Genomic DNA, 13,918 nt, shown 5'->3' with positions numbered 1-13,918 from the left:
CTACTGTATCTTTTGTATTTTTTAGAAGAATTCTTCCTTTTTTTCTTTCTGCTGATTCTTTTAAGCTAAAATGATTAAAGCATGTATCCTTGATAACACACGCAGGCAACCCTTGTCAGATGTCAGTAGCCTTTTCTGGACATTACTGCTAACTCAGGTCTCTGCCCCCTGTACTTTAAGAAGGAAAAGATTCTACTGAGTTGGACATCAAAGTCCAAAAGGAAATTAAAACACAGTAAAAATGCATGTGTGTGTTCAGCAAGCCATTCCGAAAGAAGCTGGATACTTTAAAACATCGATTCATGATTACCTACAATTAACATGGCTATGAGAACAGCTTAGCACGTTGATAGGAAAGGTGCATCCTGGGTGTTGCAGACATAGTATGTTGTGGAAGACTTTCCCGCTTTGGGGCTCTGTGTGGAAGTCACAATGGGGATGTGTTTAGGATAGGTGTGCAGTGTGATGCCTTCCTGAGACCAAAGCAACCCAGATACGGTTCTCATCATGCAGCTGGATCTGACTTCCAAATGTTCCCTTGGGATCTGACATTTCACCAACTGAGGATGGAAGGTAATTGGAGACTTTGCCTGTGTCTGGTTTTATGTGAAATGTTGTACCACAGTGGGGAAATCTAGCTTTAAATTTTTACACAGATATGTTAGCTCACAAGTGCCACATTGAAAGAGGTACACGCTTTAGCGGTGAGTATATCGACACTTAAGAGGCCCTCTTGAGGTACCAAAGTAGCTTTCAACTTGATTTGACAAAAGCTAGACCCATATCTGCCCTTGAGGCAGTGCTTCCATGTGGCTGTCTAGGAAAGTTGTGGACTTGCACTGCCAGCAGGTGACAGCTGCTGCGATACAGGGCGCCATCTTCCTGTCATGCAGTTCACTGAGATTACCCGTGGGGGTTCATCTTGCTCAAACTGTGTGAGTGCTGGAAATGCAAGAACCCACAAAGTTCTTGCTCTTTCAAAATGTACAACCCACTGTGGGCAGAGTCATCAGCTGACTTGACAAACACCCAGTGTTGGAAACCAGCAGTCTGCTGGCCCCGCCCCCTGACGATGAGCAGGACACGCATGGCCACGTCACTGCTTCGTCACTCATTACAGGGCTGCGTAGGGGACTCAGTTTCCCTTTTAAAGCAAGCGGGCCCCTCTCTTTCTCTCTCTGTTCTTCCTCTCGCTCTTGCTCTCTTCCTCTCTCTCCTGCTTTCAGTTGGCCACCAGGTACCCCCCCTCCACCAATAAACTCCACGTGGGTGTACTGAGTCTCGTGTTTGTGTTTCATAGGCGATAACTGTAACAAAAGAACAATTCCCAGTACTTCCTTTCCTTTATTTTATGGCAGTGTGTGTGTGTGTGTGTGTGTGTGTGTGTGTGTGTGTGTGTGTGTATGCAGAAGTCAGAGTTAGTGTTGGATGTCTTCCTCAGTTGATGCTCTCCACTTCATTTATTTACTTGAGACAGGCTCTCTTCCTTAACTGGGAGCGCACTGATAGGCGCTCAGGGACTCTGCCTGTCTCTGTCGCCATCTGCCAGCACCCGGTTACAAGCAAATGTCACCCCCTCAGCTTCTACATGGGTGCAGGGATCTGAGGTCACACCTCATGCTTGTCAGGAAGTGTCTTATTCTCCTTGGCAACCTTGATTGTTTTTAACTTTTCATATGCTAATACGTTTTATATGTTATTAATTTGCATTTCTCTTTTTAATTGTCCAGTCATGTCCTTTGTCCCTGCTTTTTTATGAAACTGAAGGACTCTCTGAATACTCAAGATCGACCTTGGCTTGTTAATTCTATGCACATAGTTTATCATTTGCTTCATTTTATTCATGTCATTTTTCAATTTCTAGAGATATGAAAATCTTATTTAGCCAGCTGTCATTTTCCTTAACAGTTAAAAAAAATTGATCCCTCATTCTCACCTTAGAAACTTCTAAGGTGCAACCAAGTTTTCTAGAAAATCAAAATCAATACATAGAAATGTACCCTAAATACAGTTTTCAGAGTTTATGTTTTATGGTTGTCAGGGGGATTTCCCATTGTGTTGCATTTTTAAAGATAATAAATTTTCATCCCATGTAATAAATTTGTGGAATACTGACAAGGAACAAATAAAAGTCATTGAAACAAAAACAAACAAATCACTAACCAAAAACTAACAGCCAATAAACAAACAAACCTGCCCCAAGTGATGGTACACGCCTTTAATCCCAGTACTTCAGAGGCAGAGGAGGCAGATCACTGTGAGCCTGGTCTGTCTATATACAGGAAGCTACAGGAGGGCCAGGGCTACAGAGTGAGAGCCTATCTAAAATACAAAACAAACAATAGAACCAAACCAAACATTCCTGAAATCCCGGGACCCTCTAGGTATAAGACGTCTCAGCCATTTTAAGTGCAGATTCAGGTTAACAGGGTTTTGCCCCTGACTGATGCTGACTCATTATGTCTACCATGATCTCAGGACCTTCTTCAGGGTAGGGACATCCAAGATGCCTTCATTTCATTTTTGCCTTCCCCCTTTTTTAGTTGGGTTAAGGCGTTGCTATGGCTCACCAGGCCTAGCACACGGTAACATGGCGTGGAAAGCGTGATAGCGGTGGGGTCATCAGGGTGGGGCACTTCTCGGGTTTAACAAGGCTCTCATCCATGTTTGCATGGTAGCTAGTGGGCCAAGGGGCCACTGCTCAGGCCTGCACATCCTGCTCTCCCCATGGGAGAGGTATGTTCTCCCTTGGGCTGCTGGACTGGCCTTTGACTTGGGCATTTCAAAGCAAACATGGATCACAGGGTTCATTTGCACTTATCAGGGCACTTAATGCGGTTCTGATTTTGAACTTGGGGTCCAAGCCCAGGAACTATTCAAATGCCCCCCTCTGCCACTCTTCCTTATATCCATAGCTCTTTCTCAAGAACCTCACAAGGACAGTGGCCTAGAGTAAGGAGGAGCCCGTAGTTACTGCCTCCTGCCATCATTGGAGCTGTGGTGGCAACCTGCTCTTTATTTCACTGAACGATACAAAGGAAATCGTTTCTTAAATCATTCTGCATGAATGCTATTTAGTAACTACATCTTTATCTGTGTGTATGTGCATGCATGTATGTGCCTGAGCGTGTAAAAATAAAATGTGTGCAAACATTTAATTTGCATGCTCCATCTGTTATTTTATACTTAGATTATTGCTAATTCATTTGTTCCAAATATGTTTCAAAATGTGTATCTTTTGCAGGAAAGTGGAGAGCAAGGAGCCAGAGGGCCTTCAGGACCCAAGGGGTTGCTCTTGCGTACCCCAGTGTTTCTTTCTCTACATGGGGTCTTCTACTTCCCAGTTCATATGACTAGCATCAGGGAGACAAGCCCCTGCACCTGGGTGCACATCTTCCCCCTTTGGGAGGTAGACAGGGTGAATTTAGGTGCAATCAGCATCTCTTTGTTTTAGTTTCAAGTTGTCAAAAGAAGTTATTGAGCTAGGTCACATGTCCACATGTGGTCGAGGATGTCCAAGCTGCTGTGGCTGCAGGCTGTGCAGGGGGAGGGGTCAGGGGCAATGACATCCTACCCACTCAACAATGGACGGGAAGATCACTGTGAGAGGTTCGGGCATCACAGCTGATCTAGCTGCATCATGTTAAATCTTTCGGTATGAGTTCTCTAACTACTCCTGGCCACATAGCCATTTTCCCTACAGGCTTTCCGATAGGATTGTCATTTAAAAGCTGTCACTGCCTATGGTGTACTGATGCTCCCCTATGGTTTTGATTGCAACAGCCAACAGGAGAAACTCATGTCCACCAAAAGATTACTAGATAATGGAAAACGTGTAATAAACACATCATGGAAATCCTGACACAGGACAGCACACATAAAATGTGAAGGTACTATTTTGTGTGAGACAAACTGGTCACAGAGGGGCTTATCTCACATGCTTTCATATCTCTGGGGCACTAAGACTAGACAGACTCAGAGACTGCAAGCAGGAGGTGGGGGGAGACTCAAGAGGACAGAACTTTAGTTTTAAAAGATGAAACCATTCTGGAGATAGGCGGCGGTGACAGTTCCATGGAGAGGCCTATACATACAATGCCTCTGAATGCCTGATTAAACATGGTGTTCATTTGTTCTATCACAGTGAAAAAGTAGACACATTTGCTAATAGAAAACAACTCACTTCTTTCCATTTCTTTTTCTTTTTTGCTTCGAATCCTATTTTTGTATTGCTATTGTTGTCCTTGTGTTTGCCCAATATGTCACTGATCACTTATTTATTTTTGACACAAGGTCACAGCATGTAGCCCAGGCTGGCCTTGAGTTTGCAATCTTCCTGCTTCAGCCTGCCATGTTTTAAAATTGTTTTTAAATGGTTAAGAAGCTGCCACAGAGAATAGGGTTGGGTATGATTTAGGCAAATTTAAGAGTATTTTTATAGTCAGAGAACTGGACTTGAATAGACTTGCATATTGAAGAATAATGGATTTTATCTCCTGCTGCTTCATCTTATTCTGTTTTCTGTAACTTTATTCCTCACTGGTCTTCCTTGCTTTTGACTTTTTATTTGGGATCATGCTGCACTTGCCTCCTTGCTCATGGTGATTCCGAAGTGCTGTGCTGGGTTTAAACATTACTGGTGGCTGCGGTTGATACCCCAAGCCCTTCTTTCTCTAACCATTCAAGCCGACAGTTGAATGATTCCTACCAATTCCATTGTCCCCAAGATAAGGGCATCCTCCTGTCTCTCTCCAGCTATGGGGCCGCTCACTAATAGAAAGACCATTGTTACCATTTCACCGTCACAGGCACACCCACATTCTTCTTAGCGGAAAACTCCCCCCTCATTACATGGGCAAAATCTCTGCTTAGCTGGTATCAGTGCATCCCACTTGCTCTTTATGTATTGTTGGATTCTCAGTTCATGTCTCCTTGGGTGACCTTGGAGCTATAATTTAGACCGAGACAATTGCAATATTGTCTTTAAGCTTCTGGGTCCCTGCAAAGAACAGCCTTATCCTTTGGCTCGTGAAAGAAGTTTTCCCCTTTCACATCATCTACAGCAGTGGTTCTCAACCTTCGATGCTGCAATCTTTTCATACAGTTCCTCATGCGGTGACCTCCAACCATAAAATTATTCCATCACTGCTTCATAACTGTAAGTTTGCTACTGTTATGAATCATAATGTAAATATCTGATAGGCAGGCCATCTGACATTCAACCCCAAATAGGCTGAGATCTACAATATGTAATCTTTGGGGGTGGGGAGATGGCTCAGTGGTGAGGAGGGCTTGATGTGCAGGTGTGAGGATCAGAGCTTGGGTCCTGACACCGACCTAACAACTGGGGCCTGGTCTTGTGCATGCCTGCAACTCTAGCACCTAGCAGGGCCAGACCGGAAGATCGCATGGGTTTGTGGGCTACTAGCCTAGCCACAAAAAATACGAGCTCCAGGTTCAAGCAAAGTCCCTGCCTTGAATGAGTATGTGGGGACTGATGCTAAAGGACACCCACCCACTAATTCCCTCTGACCCGTGTGCATGCCTGCATGCAGATGTGAGTGTGTGTACGCTCTCTTTCTCTCTCCCCCTACCCCCTTTCCTCTTTTTTCTCTCCCTCTCTCCTTTTATTTTCTCCCACTGAATGCCAACAATTAGTCTGAGAATTGCCTGGTTTGGGTTCCTCTGAAGGCCACTGTCTCACACTGGATCCTAATTCTTATCACTGGAAAACACTGTCGGGCTTTCCCCCTCCAGGCCCTTTGATTTTCCACCATCCGTCTTTGCTTCTCAGAGAAGTTCACTTATTTCTGTCCCACCCTCTTTTCTTTCTGCAGGCTGGTTATCTGCCTACTGTCCCTGGCCCCGCCCATCTTCATCATCATCAAGCCCTTACCCTTCTCTGTCCTGCAGCCATTTTCAGCTGCTCTCCCTCCCCTCAGTCCCTTCTCTACAGTGCGATTCCACACTGTTCTGATCCTCCTGCTGCCTTTGTATCGTGTTATTGCATTTCTTCAATCTCAATTCTTGCTATCAGATCCCTTTGTAAGTGAGCTTTACTTTGAAGTAGTCATGGGTTTATGAGAAGGCAGGGGATATAAGCTTGGTTGGGGGGAGTGCTCACCTGTCATGCATGCAGGCCTAAGTTCCCTCCCTGTCATGGAGTAGAGCTATGTGGTGGCACAGGCCTGTAATTCCACCACTTGGGAATTGGAGGCAGGAGGATTGATTATAGGTTCACATAGGTTCAGGGTTATCCTTAGCTACATAATGAGTTAAAAATCAAACTAAACCAAAACAAAGCCACAATTAAAATTAGGAGCACAGCGCAGCCCCTAATCCTTTTGACTTTTTAATATCCATGAATATTCAAAACAGCAGGACCTGACTAGGATGCTTCGGTGCCTGCTGTCTACTTCCTGAACAAGTGGAGGCTCCTGTGTAACCACAACAGCTGTGAGCATCTGGAAAAGCACACAAATACACAATTGCCTTGCAATGATCACATCACTTGTAAGTTCTCAGAGCTGGGGCTGGGATGCGTATAGGAGATCTTACCCAGCACACACAGCAGGAACGGTCCCATACTCAGGACCAGGGAGGGAGCAAATTTCCCTGCTTGTATTAGTTATTTGTCTTGATGTGACAAAACGCTTGACAAAAGCAACTTAAGGAAGGAGGAGTTTGATTTAGGATCATAATATGAAGGTGCGGTCTGTCATGGCAGGGTGGCATGGCAACCAGAGATTGAGATGGCTGGTCACATCTCATCCTCAGTCACAAAGCAGAGAGAGACAAATGCTATTGGTTCCTCCATTTGGTATAATTCAGGGGTTGCAACCTCCAGGAAGGTACCACTCACACTGGGGTGTATTTTCCCACCTCAATTAACCTCCTCCAGAAACTCCCTCACAGGCATGCCCTGACTGTCTCCAGGTGACAGTCATTACTATGAGTGCCCACAGAAGGCTGTGGCTCATGATTGCCAGAACAGGAGACCTGGCCCCTCCTTTAATGCAGAGAAGTCCAAAGCCTTCCTCTGACCTCCACGGCCTTTGACCCTCTGTCTGGATGTCCCATGTGGTGAACTGGGGCTTGACAAAGCTTCTGCTGAAGTATGTCCTGTGGACCATTATTGAAGCAAGGCTCCTATGATTCTGGCATCGTCCTGCTGCCCCATAGACAACGACACCTCCTGCTATTGCTTGGCTAAAGTGGGGTGCTCCAGGCTTCTCCACTCTCCTTTGTAATTGGGGGGGGGGATGATTTGCAACTACGTAAACATCTCGTTCTTAAACAACTTTCAATTTACCTCTGTCTGTTTTGTTTGACAGGTTACTTACTATTTGTTGCTATTATTAATGACTTTTCAAATTATCTTCTCCAAGATGGCCAGCAGGTGTCCCTTCAAGCCAATTTCTATGTCTTTCTGACTCATCTCCTTCATTCCCTGGACATTTCCTTATTTTCAGCTCTGAGATGCTTTCGGCTTGGCTTGTGCCCTCTCTGCCCCAGCCTTGGGATTGGCTGTTTCTTCATGGAGCCCTGGTCCTTCTAGTGGAAAATGTTATCTAGAAGCTAAGACCGGAGCTAGATACCTCACTGCTCCCAGAAAGGCTGCTCCCAGCCTCATGGTGGCAGAGCAGAGGGGAGTAAGCACACACATACACACGTCTCCATGCAGACACACACCCTCTCACATCGCAAGGCATGGTCTCAGAGTGAGTGTGCCAGTCTGGATCCAGCACCGATGGTTGCATTCTGACCTTTGCCCTCCCTTTCTTTGTTTTTGTGGCAGGCTTCCTCTAGTCTGAGAAGCTGGCCTCTGGCGTCCTTTCCTTAGCTGATGAGTTCCCTCCCAGTTTGCTGTCAGTCTTCCTCCATGCCATTCAGACGTATCCTCTATATGGATGTCGTCCACACTCTGCTTGGGCTCAGCACCTGACGGGAGTGTCTTCTCATCTGTCCCAGGGTCTGACACCATGTGCCTATTCCCTCCCCTTCAGATACCTACTTAGCCATCACCAAGGGTGTCAACCGTCTCTGTCAGACAGCCCCTCAGTGTGCCCCCCACTGTCACCCTGGCTGAAGCCTCTCATTTCCTCTAACCCTGGCAGGTGAGATGCCACTGTCCCACTTACCTTCACCTTCTATGTGAAGCCCATGCTATCTAGACTTCTGTGCTGGAGGGAGACGCTTTCCCCAACTCTGCTTATTCCTGTACGGCTTCAAGGACATTTTCTCTGCTATTCAAATCCATTTTCTCCTTTTGAAAACATGTCACAGAGCCATTTCATAAGTCTCCCTGAGGTATCTCGCCTCCCTGCTTATTAATGTTTATATGAAAACAAAGCTACTAGGGATGCTACTTAGCTATGGGAAGGCGAGCACCGCTTCCCTCTCCCCCACATTCACTCCCATCCCTTCTCTCCTCACTCCTCAGTTCCCGTTCCAAAGCACCGGCTCTCCACAATGACTCCAGCGGAAGCAGAACTGGCCTCCACTCCATTCACCATTTAGCCACTCACTTGCCTCTTTCCCAGCCTGAGCTATTAACCACAGAGGATTCGCTGCTATCTTCTCTCCCTGGAAGAAGCGGGGTCTCTGGGGAGTTGACATTTTATAGGGCAGGGAGCACAAATAGTCAGTGGAGGTGTGAAAGGAGGGTCACCAGTCCCACGGAAGTGGAGTGCCATTTGGCGAGTCCACCAGATGGGTAAAATGGTAAGAACTTAGTGTTTGTGAGGAAATTGGACACGAAGGATGAGTCCTCTGTTCCTGGAAAGAATCCCCTTTGTTATAATCACTTCCTAAGAAACATTTTACAGTCCCACAGTGGTGGCACACACCTTTGATCCCAGCACTTGGGTGGCAGAGGCAGGCAGATCTCTGAGTTCCAGGACAGCTAAGGCTACACAGAGAAACTCTGTCTCAAGAAAAAAAAATATCAACGATACATTTTACATTCTCTAGCAACCTTGGGTATGTGAATGCTTGAAACCTTACAATACTGGGGGGTAATTGTTACCTTAAGAAACTCTCACACATGCCTGTAATGAGAAATAGATAATGCTTATATTGAGTGAAATGGAGTCGGTGCTCATTAACAATAGACTAGGTAAACCACTTTGTATTTATGCTATGGAATATTATACAGCTCGGAAAAGTAAACTAAGCAATGCACTAATGGAGCCCTGGAGCCTGTGGACAGCAAGTTCACAGAGGTCACATGACTCACTGAAAGCCCCACACACAGCAAACACAGCCTTGATTGGAAAGCCCATGTGCCCCACCCTGGCCAACCTCTCCTACTGACCTGAGAAGGCGATGGTGAAGATCCCACCCGTGGCCGTGTCCCGGTGGAACTTGAGCAGGACCTGGTTAGAGGAGCTATGTGCTATTTTCTTGGACAAACTCCGGGTGAAGACACCAAGCTGTAAAGAGGTCTGCTGTGGCCCATCCCTGCACAGAAAAAGAAGGTTCTGTGTGTCATCAGCTGCCTGAGTATCTGCTGCTCCTGGATCTACAGTGGGTGGCTGCAACTCTAGGAAACTCTCCGATCCTTCTCTGTGAGGTCTTCCAACAGAGTTGATGGAACCCTTACTCATTTGATTTCTTCACTAGTTCTACCCCCTAGACTTTGGGACCACACAGGCACCATGGGGCAGGGCTGCTGGTCTTCTTGTCAGGGGTGGAGAACTATGGGAGAAGCACCCATGTTACCTTTTGGGGAAAGTGGTTTCTCATCTGAAACCTTATATAGTGTTCCCTTCCTGTTCATATTCTCAGAGTTTTGAGAAAATTTATTTCACTACTCTTTGGTGATTCTCAAAATGGCACTAGTCTCCAAAATTTTTTTAAAAATTATATATATATATATATATATATATATATATATATATATATATATTCCATAGATTCAATTGTTTGGGGGTGGGGTTATATAGGAAATTGCCTTTACCAACTAAGAATCTATATTTCCATGTTAAAACCTATTCTGAAACTAAATGTTGAGTTCCTCAATTCAGTAACAACCAACTGTACAGCTACTAACATTTAAATTCATTAAAATTAAACAAAATTAAAAAAAAACCAGTCTGATATCTGCAATGTTGGATGGATGGCATGGACATAAAATGTCACCATCAGTTCAGAATGCTCTGCTGGGCAGCACTAGGTCAGCAAAGATGACCAGAGGAACTTTGCATAATGTCATGAAAAGTCTTCTCTGTTAGTCAGCACAGCTTGGTTAGGTATATGGAGAGTGTGGGAATAAGTTCTTGAAATATGAAGGAAAGCCTGCATATTCACACCACCCCCAAGTCATGTGCCGTCTGGCACTGTCACTGGCTGTAGAAAGGAACCCAGGCTGGGGATCACTGACATTTCATTCCTCTTCCTTTACAGAGCTGGTGGCCTGATGCTGAGTCTCAGCTCATCCCCGAGCCCCACAAATGCCTCCTTTTGATTTGCTGTTGACATGGTTTCTGATCTTACCAGACCGTGATGTAGTCTCCAAAGGGCTCTATCTGCAACAGGCTGAGGTTGAGATGGACACCATGGCCAATGGGCACAGTGATCAGCCAGACACAGTCCTGGGAGCTGGAGTAGGGGCTGGGGTAGCCAGGTGAGTACACAGTGCCATTAAAAGAGGTGATGTTCCCACCACAGGGGACTGCCAGGGAGGAAACACAAATAAATGAGTATTTGAGCGTCCTGCACACCCAGCTGAGAACCCAGATGCCTTCCTGGAAAAATCCTGGCTCTCATTACTGTTTTGCCAGGAGGTTGATGGAGCGGGGAGGAGCAGGGTTGTGCCTGGTTCCGTTCATCAGCCCTGTTCCCTGACTGTCCATCACTTCAGGTGCCTCTGTGGGCATCCCACTTTGACCTCCCTTTTTCTCACAGCACAGCCAAGTAGAGAAGGAATTACCCTTGAGAATTCTGCTGTCCCCTGTCCTAGGGATGGGAGGAACAGGGCTGTTAGGAATGGGACTGTAACACATTTACTGGGAGGAGCTGAGGGATTGTGCCAATCTCTCTCCTCTCTGACTTGTTCTTTCTGGAGTGGTGCTTCTGGCCTATTTTTTAAAATTAGTATGTACATGTTGGAGATGTGACACAGATATGTGCATGTTTGCATGTGTGTGTGCACATGCATGGGTGTGTACTGAGAACTGAGGTTGATGTTAGCAATCTTTCTTGATCACTTTTCTTCTTATTCTTTGGGGCAGGTCTCTCACCTGAGCCCAGAGCTTGCCAATATGGCTAATCTAGCTAGACATCTTCTTCCAGGGGAATCTCCTGTCCCCACCTTCCAAATGCTAGAATTCCAGCTGGGTCCCCACTGCCACCCAGCATTTATTTGGATTCTGGGAACCTGAACTCATGTCTTCATACTTATTTGGTTTTTGGATTTTTGCAGTGAGGTTAGAGTTGGGTTAAAATAATGGTTTTGCCACACTGCAGTCACATGACCACAGACAAATAGTTCATTTTCTCTGAGTCTGTTTCCTCAGGAGTGAACTAGACTAAGGATGCCCTTCATGGGACTGTGGGGGATATTAGGTAAGACAATGTATAGGCCATAGTTGGTCAGGGCTAGAAGGAGGCTTAGAGACAGAGAGCTGGTTGCCTAGCATGAGTGAGGCCTTGGGTTTGAACCCCAGTATATCAGTCAATGAGTCAATGGATGAATGAATTAATCAATTAACAAACAAAACGTTTGGCTCAGTATCTTGCCAGAGATGTAGTCCTTGTTTTAGGTCTCCTTCTCTATAGAAAGCTACTACAGCATACACCCCAAAACAGGCTGAGCCATATCTGGAACTTTCTGACTCTCCAAAGTGTCCTGCTTCACAGGAATGAAACTCAAGCAAGGAACCGACAGCTGACCCCCGCTGGAGCTGGGACACTTTTTTCTCCCGAGTTCCTGTCCTTGCCAAGCCTCCCATTTCAAGACTGATTCTAGCATCTCCTCCAGGAAAATTCTGGGCTGTCAGAGCAAGGCAGGAGAGAAAGTAGAAGTGGGGTGTCTCTATGGGGAAAGGAGGCCGCACGGCTTCCTGCTCATCCCCACCCTGGTTCTGCTTAAAGAAGAAGGCCCGAGAATGTTCCATCTCCAGCAACCTGAGATTCCCAGCTCAGCTCACACCAAATTCATGTAGGAAGAAGGGGGAGAATGGAGGAGGTAAAGAGGAGCCAGCATTCTTAGCAAAAGCCATTGTCCTCTTTCCTCTGGGAGGGTTTCAAGTCTGGCTGTGTCTCCACCACTCGGCCCCTACAGTCTCATTGCCGTGCCTTCTCATCTACTTGGGGGACATTAGTCCATCAGAGTGGATCATCCTGAAGGCTGGATATGGCACTCCCTTGGCTACAGTGTACATCTCCAGGTCCTTCCATAGAACTTGCTCAGAGCTCTGCCACACGGGTTCTCTCCCTGGCTGGGCTGGCTCCCACCTACATGGAAACAGGATGAGCAAAGCTTGCCTGGACCTCTGCCTTTGGTGATTCCATGGAGTAGCAGGTGGAGTAGGATGCTCTGGCTCTATGACTACCCCAGGAAGGACCATCAGGGCAAGAGAGGGACATACCTTCACACCTGGGTAGGGGATGGTCCCAGTTCCGATTGGTGCCATGTTGACATGTAAGGACAGGCTGACCAGTGAGTTGATATCCCGGAAGGCACTCAAAGGTCACCGATTGCCCAACATTATAGCCAGCTCCCCTCACTATGCCATTGGCAAAAGGCTCTGGGTCTGGGCACTCTTGAAGTTCATAGGCTAGAAACGATCAGGAGAAAAGGTCACTTTATTCTTTTCAGGGGCATTTCTTCCCAAATATAAGACTTTGGTATCCAGGGGTTAGCATTGCAGATGCACCCAGGACAGGTATATCTACAGAACTGACTGGTTGTCGGCTTTGGATCAGTCCCTCAGTTTCTCTATGTCCTCCCCCCCCACTTATTCATAGTTGTTACAAGGACTGAATTCAATGGCACTTGAATAGCCCTTTGCATGATACTGGCGTGTGGGAAGACGCCCCCATAAACATTATTGATTGTTCACAATTCCACTGGGAAAAGAGGCTCAAGGAATATACTGACAGTGGGGCTGCTATTCACTAGCCATCTTCTCGGGGTCAGGCATTGGTCTAGGTGTCTTCATGTTGCTTATCTCGAGGTCACAGACACAGAATCAATGAGATGAAGAGGTAAGTGGTGCCTTTCCAGTTCTGCTAAGTTAGAACCCATGAAAGAATTTAGAAGGGGTAAGTTAAATCTGCAGTCAGGATGGGAGCTTATGAGGGTGAGGTAGGGGGAGACTAGGTGAGCCACAAGGAATGTGTGCCTGCCATACAAGAATGTTCCTTGGAGGAGTAGGAAAGCTGCCCTCATGGCAACGGCTGAGGCCTGTCCAACAGGCGCAGTCAGCTGAGGCACTGGCTGAGTGTGTACCGCAGAGCCTTGCCTCCCACTAATTGGATACACTGGACAAAGACTATTCTTTGTGGCAGTAATTGGGCGCTCTCTACACAGGGAACTGGCAGAAGGAGGAGATGGACTATTTCCACGGCAGAAACACTCAGTAGGAACAGCTGAGGCTCAATGATGCCCTGTGGAAGTGGATGATTTATCACATGTAATAAGAATAACTGCGACATCAAGGCTAACGGTTCCTCCATGCCTGTCCTGCAGTGGTGGCTGAGCTCTGTGTTTCCATTTGACATTGTGGAGGGCCGTTTCAGTGGGGAAATTTGCACATCTCACTAGAAATTACTTGGGGAGAAAGCTTATTGGTTTGCCCTGCAAGTAGGAGGGTGTGAGTTTGATACACAGGGTCCATGTGAGTTTGCTTGCTTACTTCCCTTCCTCCTCCTCCCCTCCCTCCCTTCCTCCCTCCCTCCTTTCTTTCTTTTC

At 46.4% G+C, this 13,918-nt stretch overlaps 1 protein-coding gene across 1 annotated transcript in view; it reads right to left on the bottom strand.

Moving 5' to 3' along the window:
- The window catches only part of Csmd2 (CUB and Sushi multiple domains 2), a 537,775-nt gene that overhangs the window by 57,230 nt on the left and 466,627 nt on the right, over nucleotides 1–13,918 (bottom strand). The window contains exons 42-44 of the mRNA XM_051188846.1: nucleotides 12,594–12,782; nucleotides 10,498–10,675; nucleotides 9,317–9,462 (exon numbers count right to left, since the gene is read on the bottom strand). Coding sequence (XP_051044803.1) covers nucleotides 9,317–9,462; nucleotides 10,498–10,675; nucleotides 12,594–12,782 — 513 coding nt within the window. The remainder of the gene's footprint in view (nucleotides 1–9,316; nucleotides 9,463–10,497; nucleotides 10,676–12,593; nucleotides 12,783–13,918) is intronic.

This window comes from Phodopus roborovskii, unplaced genomic scaffold (genome assembly GCF_943737965.1).
Source record: "Phodopus roborovskii unplaced genomic scaffold, PHOROB, whole genome shotgun sequence".
In the NCBI taxonomy this organism is placed as follows: domain Eukaryota; kingdom Metazoa; phylum Chordata; class Mammalia; order Rodentia; family Cricetidae; genus Phodopus; species Phodopus roborovskii.
Note: the sequence above shows the minus strand (reverse complement) of the source record. Positions and strands in the feature narration are given on the sequence as shown.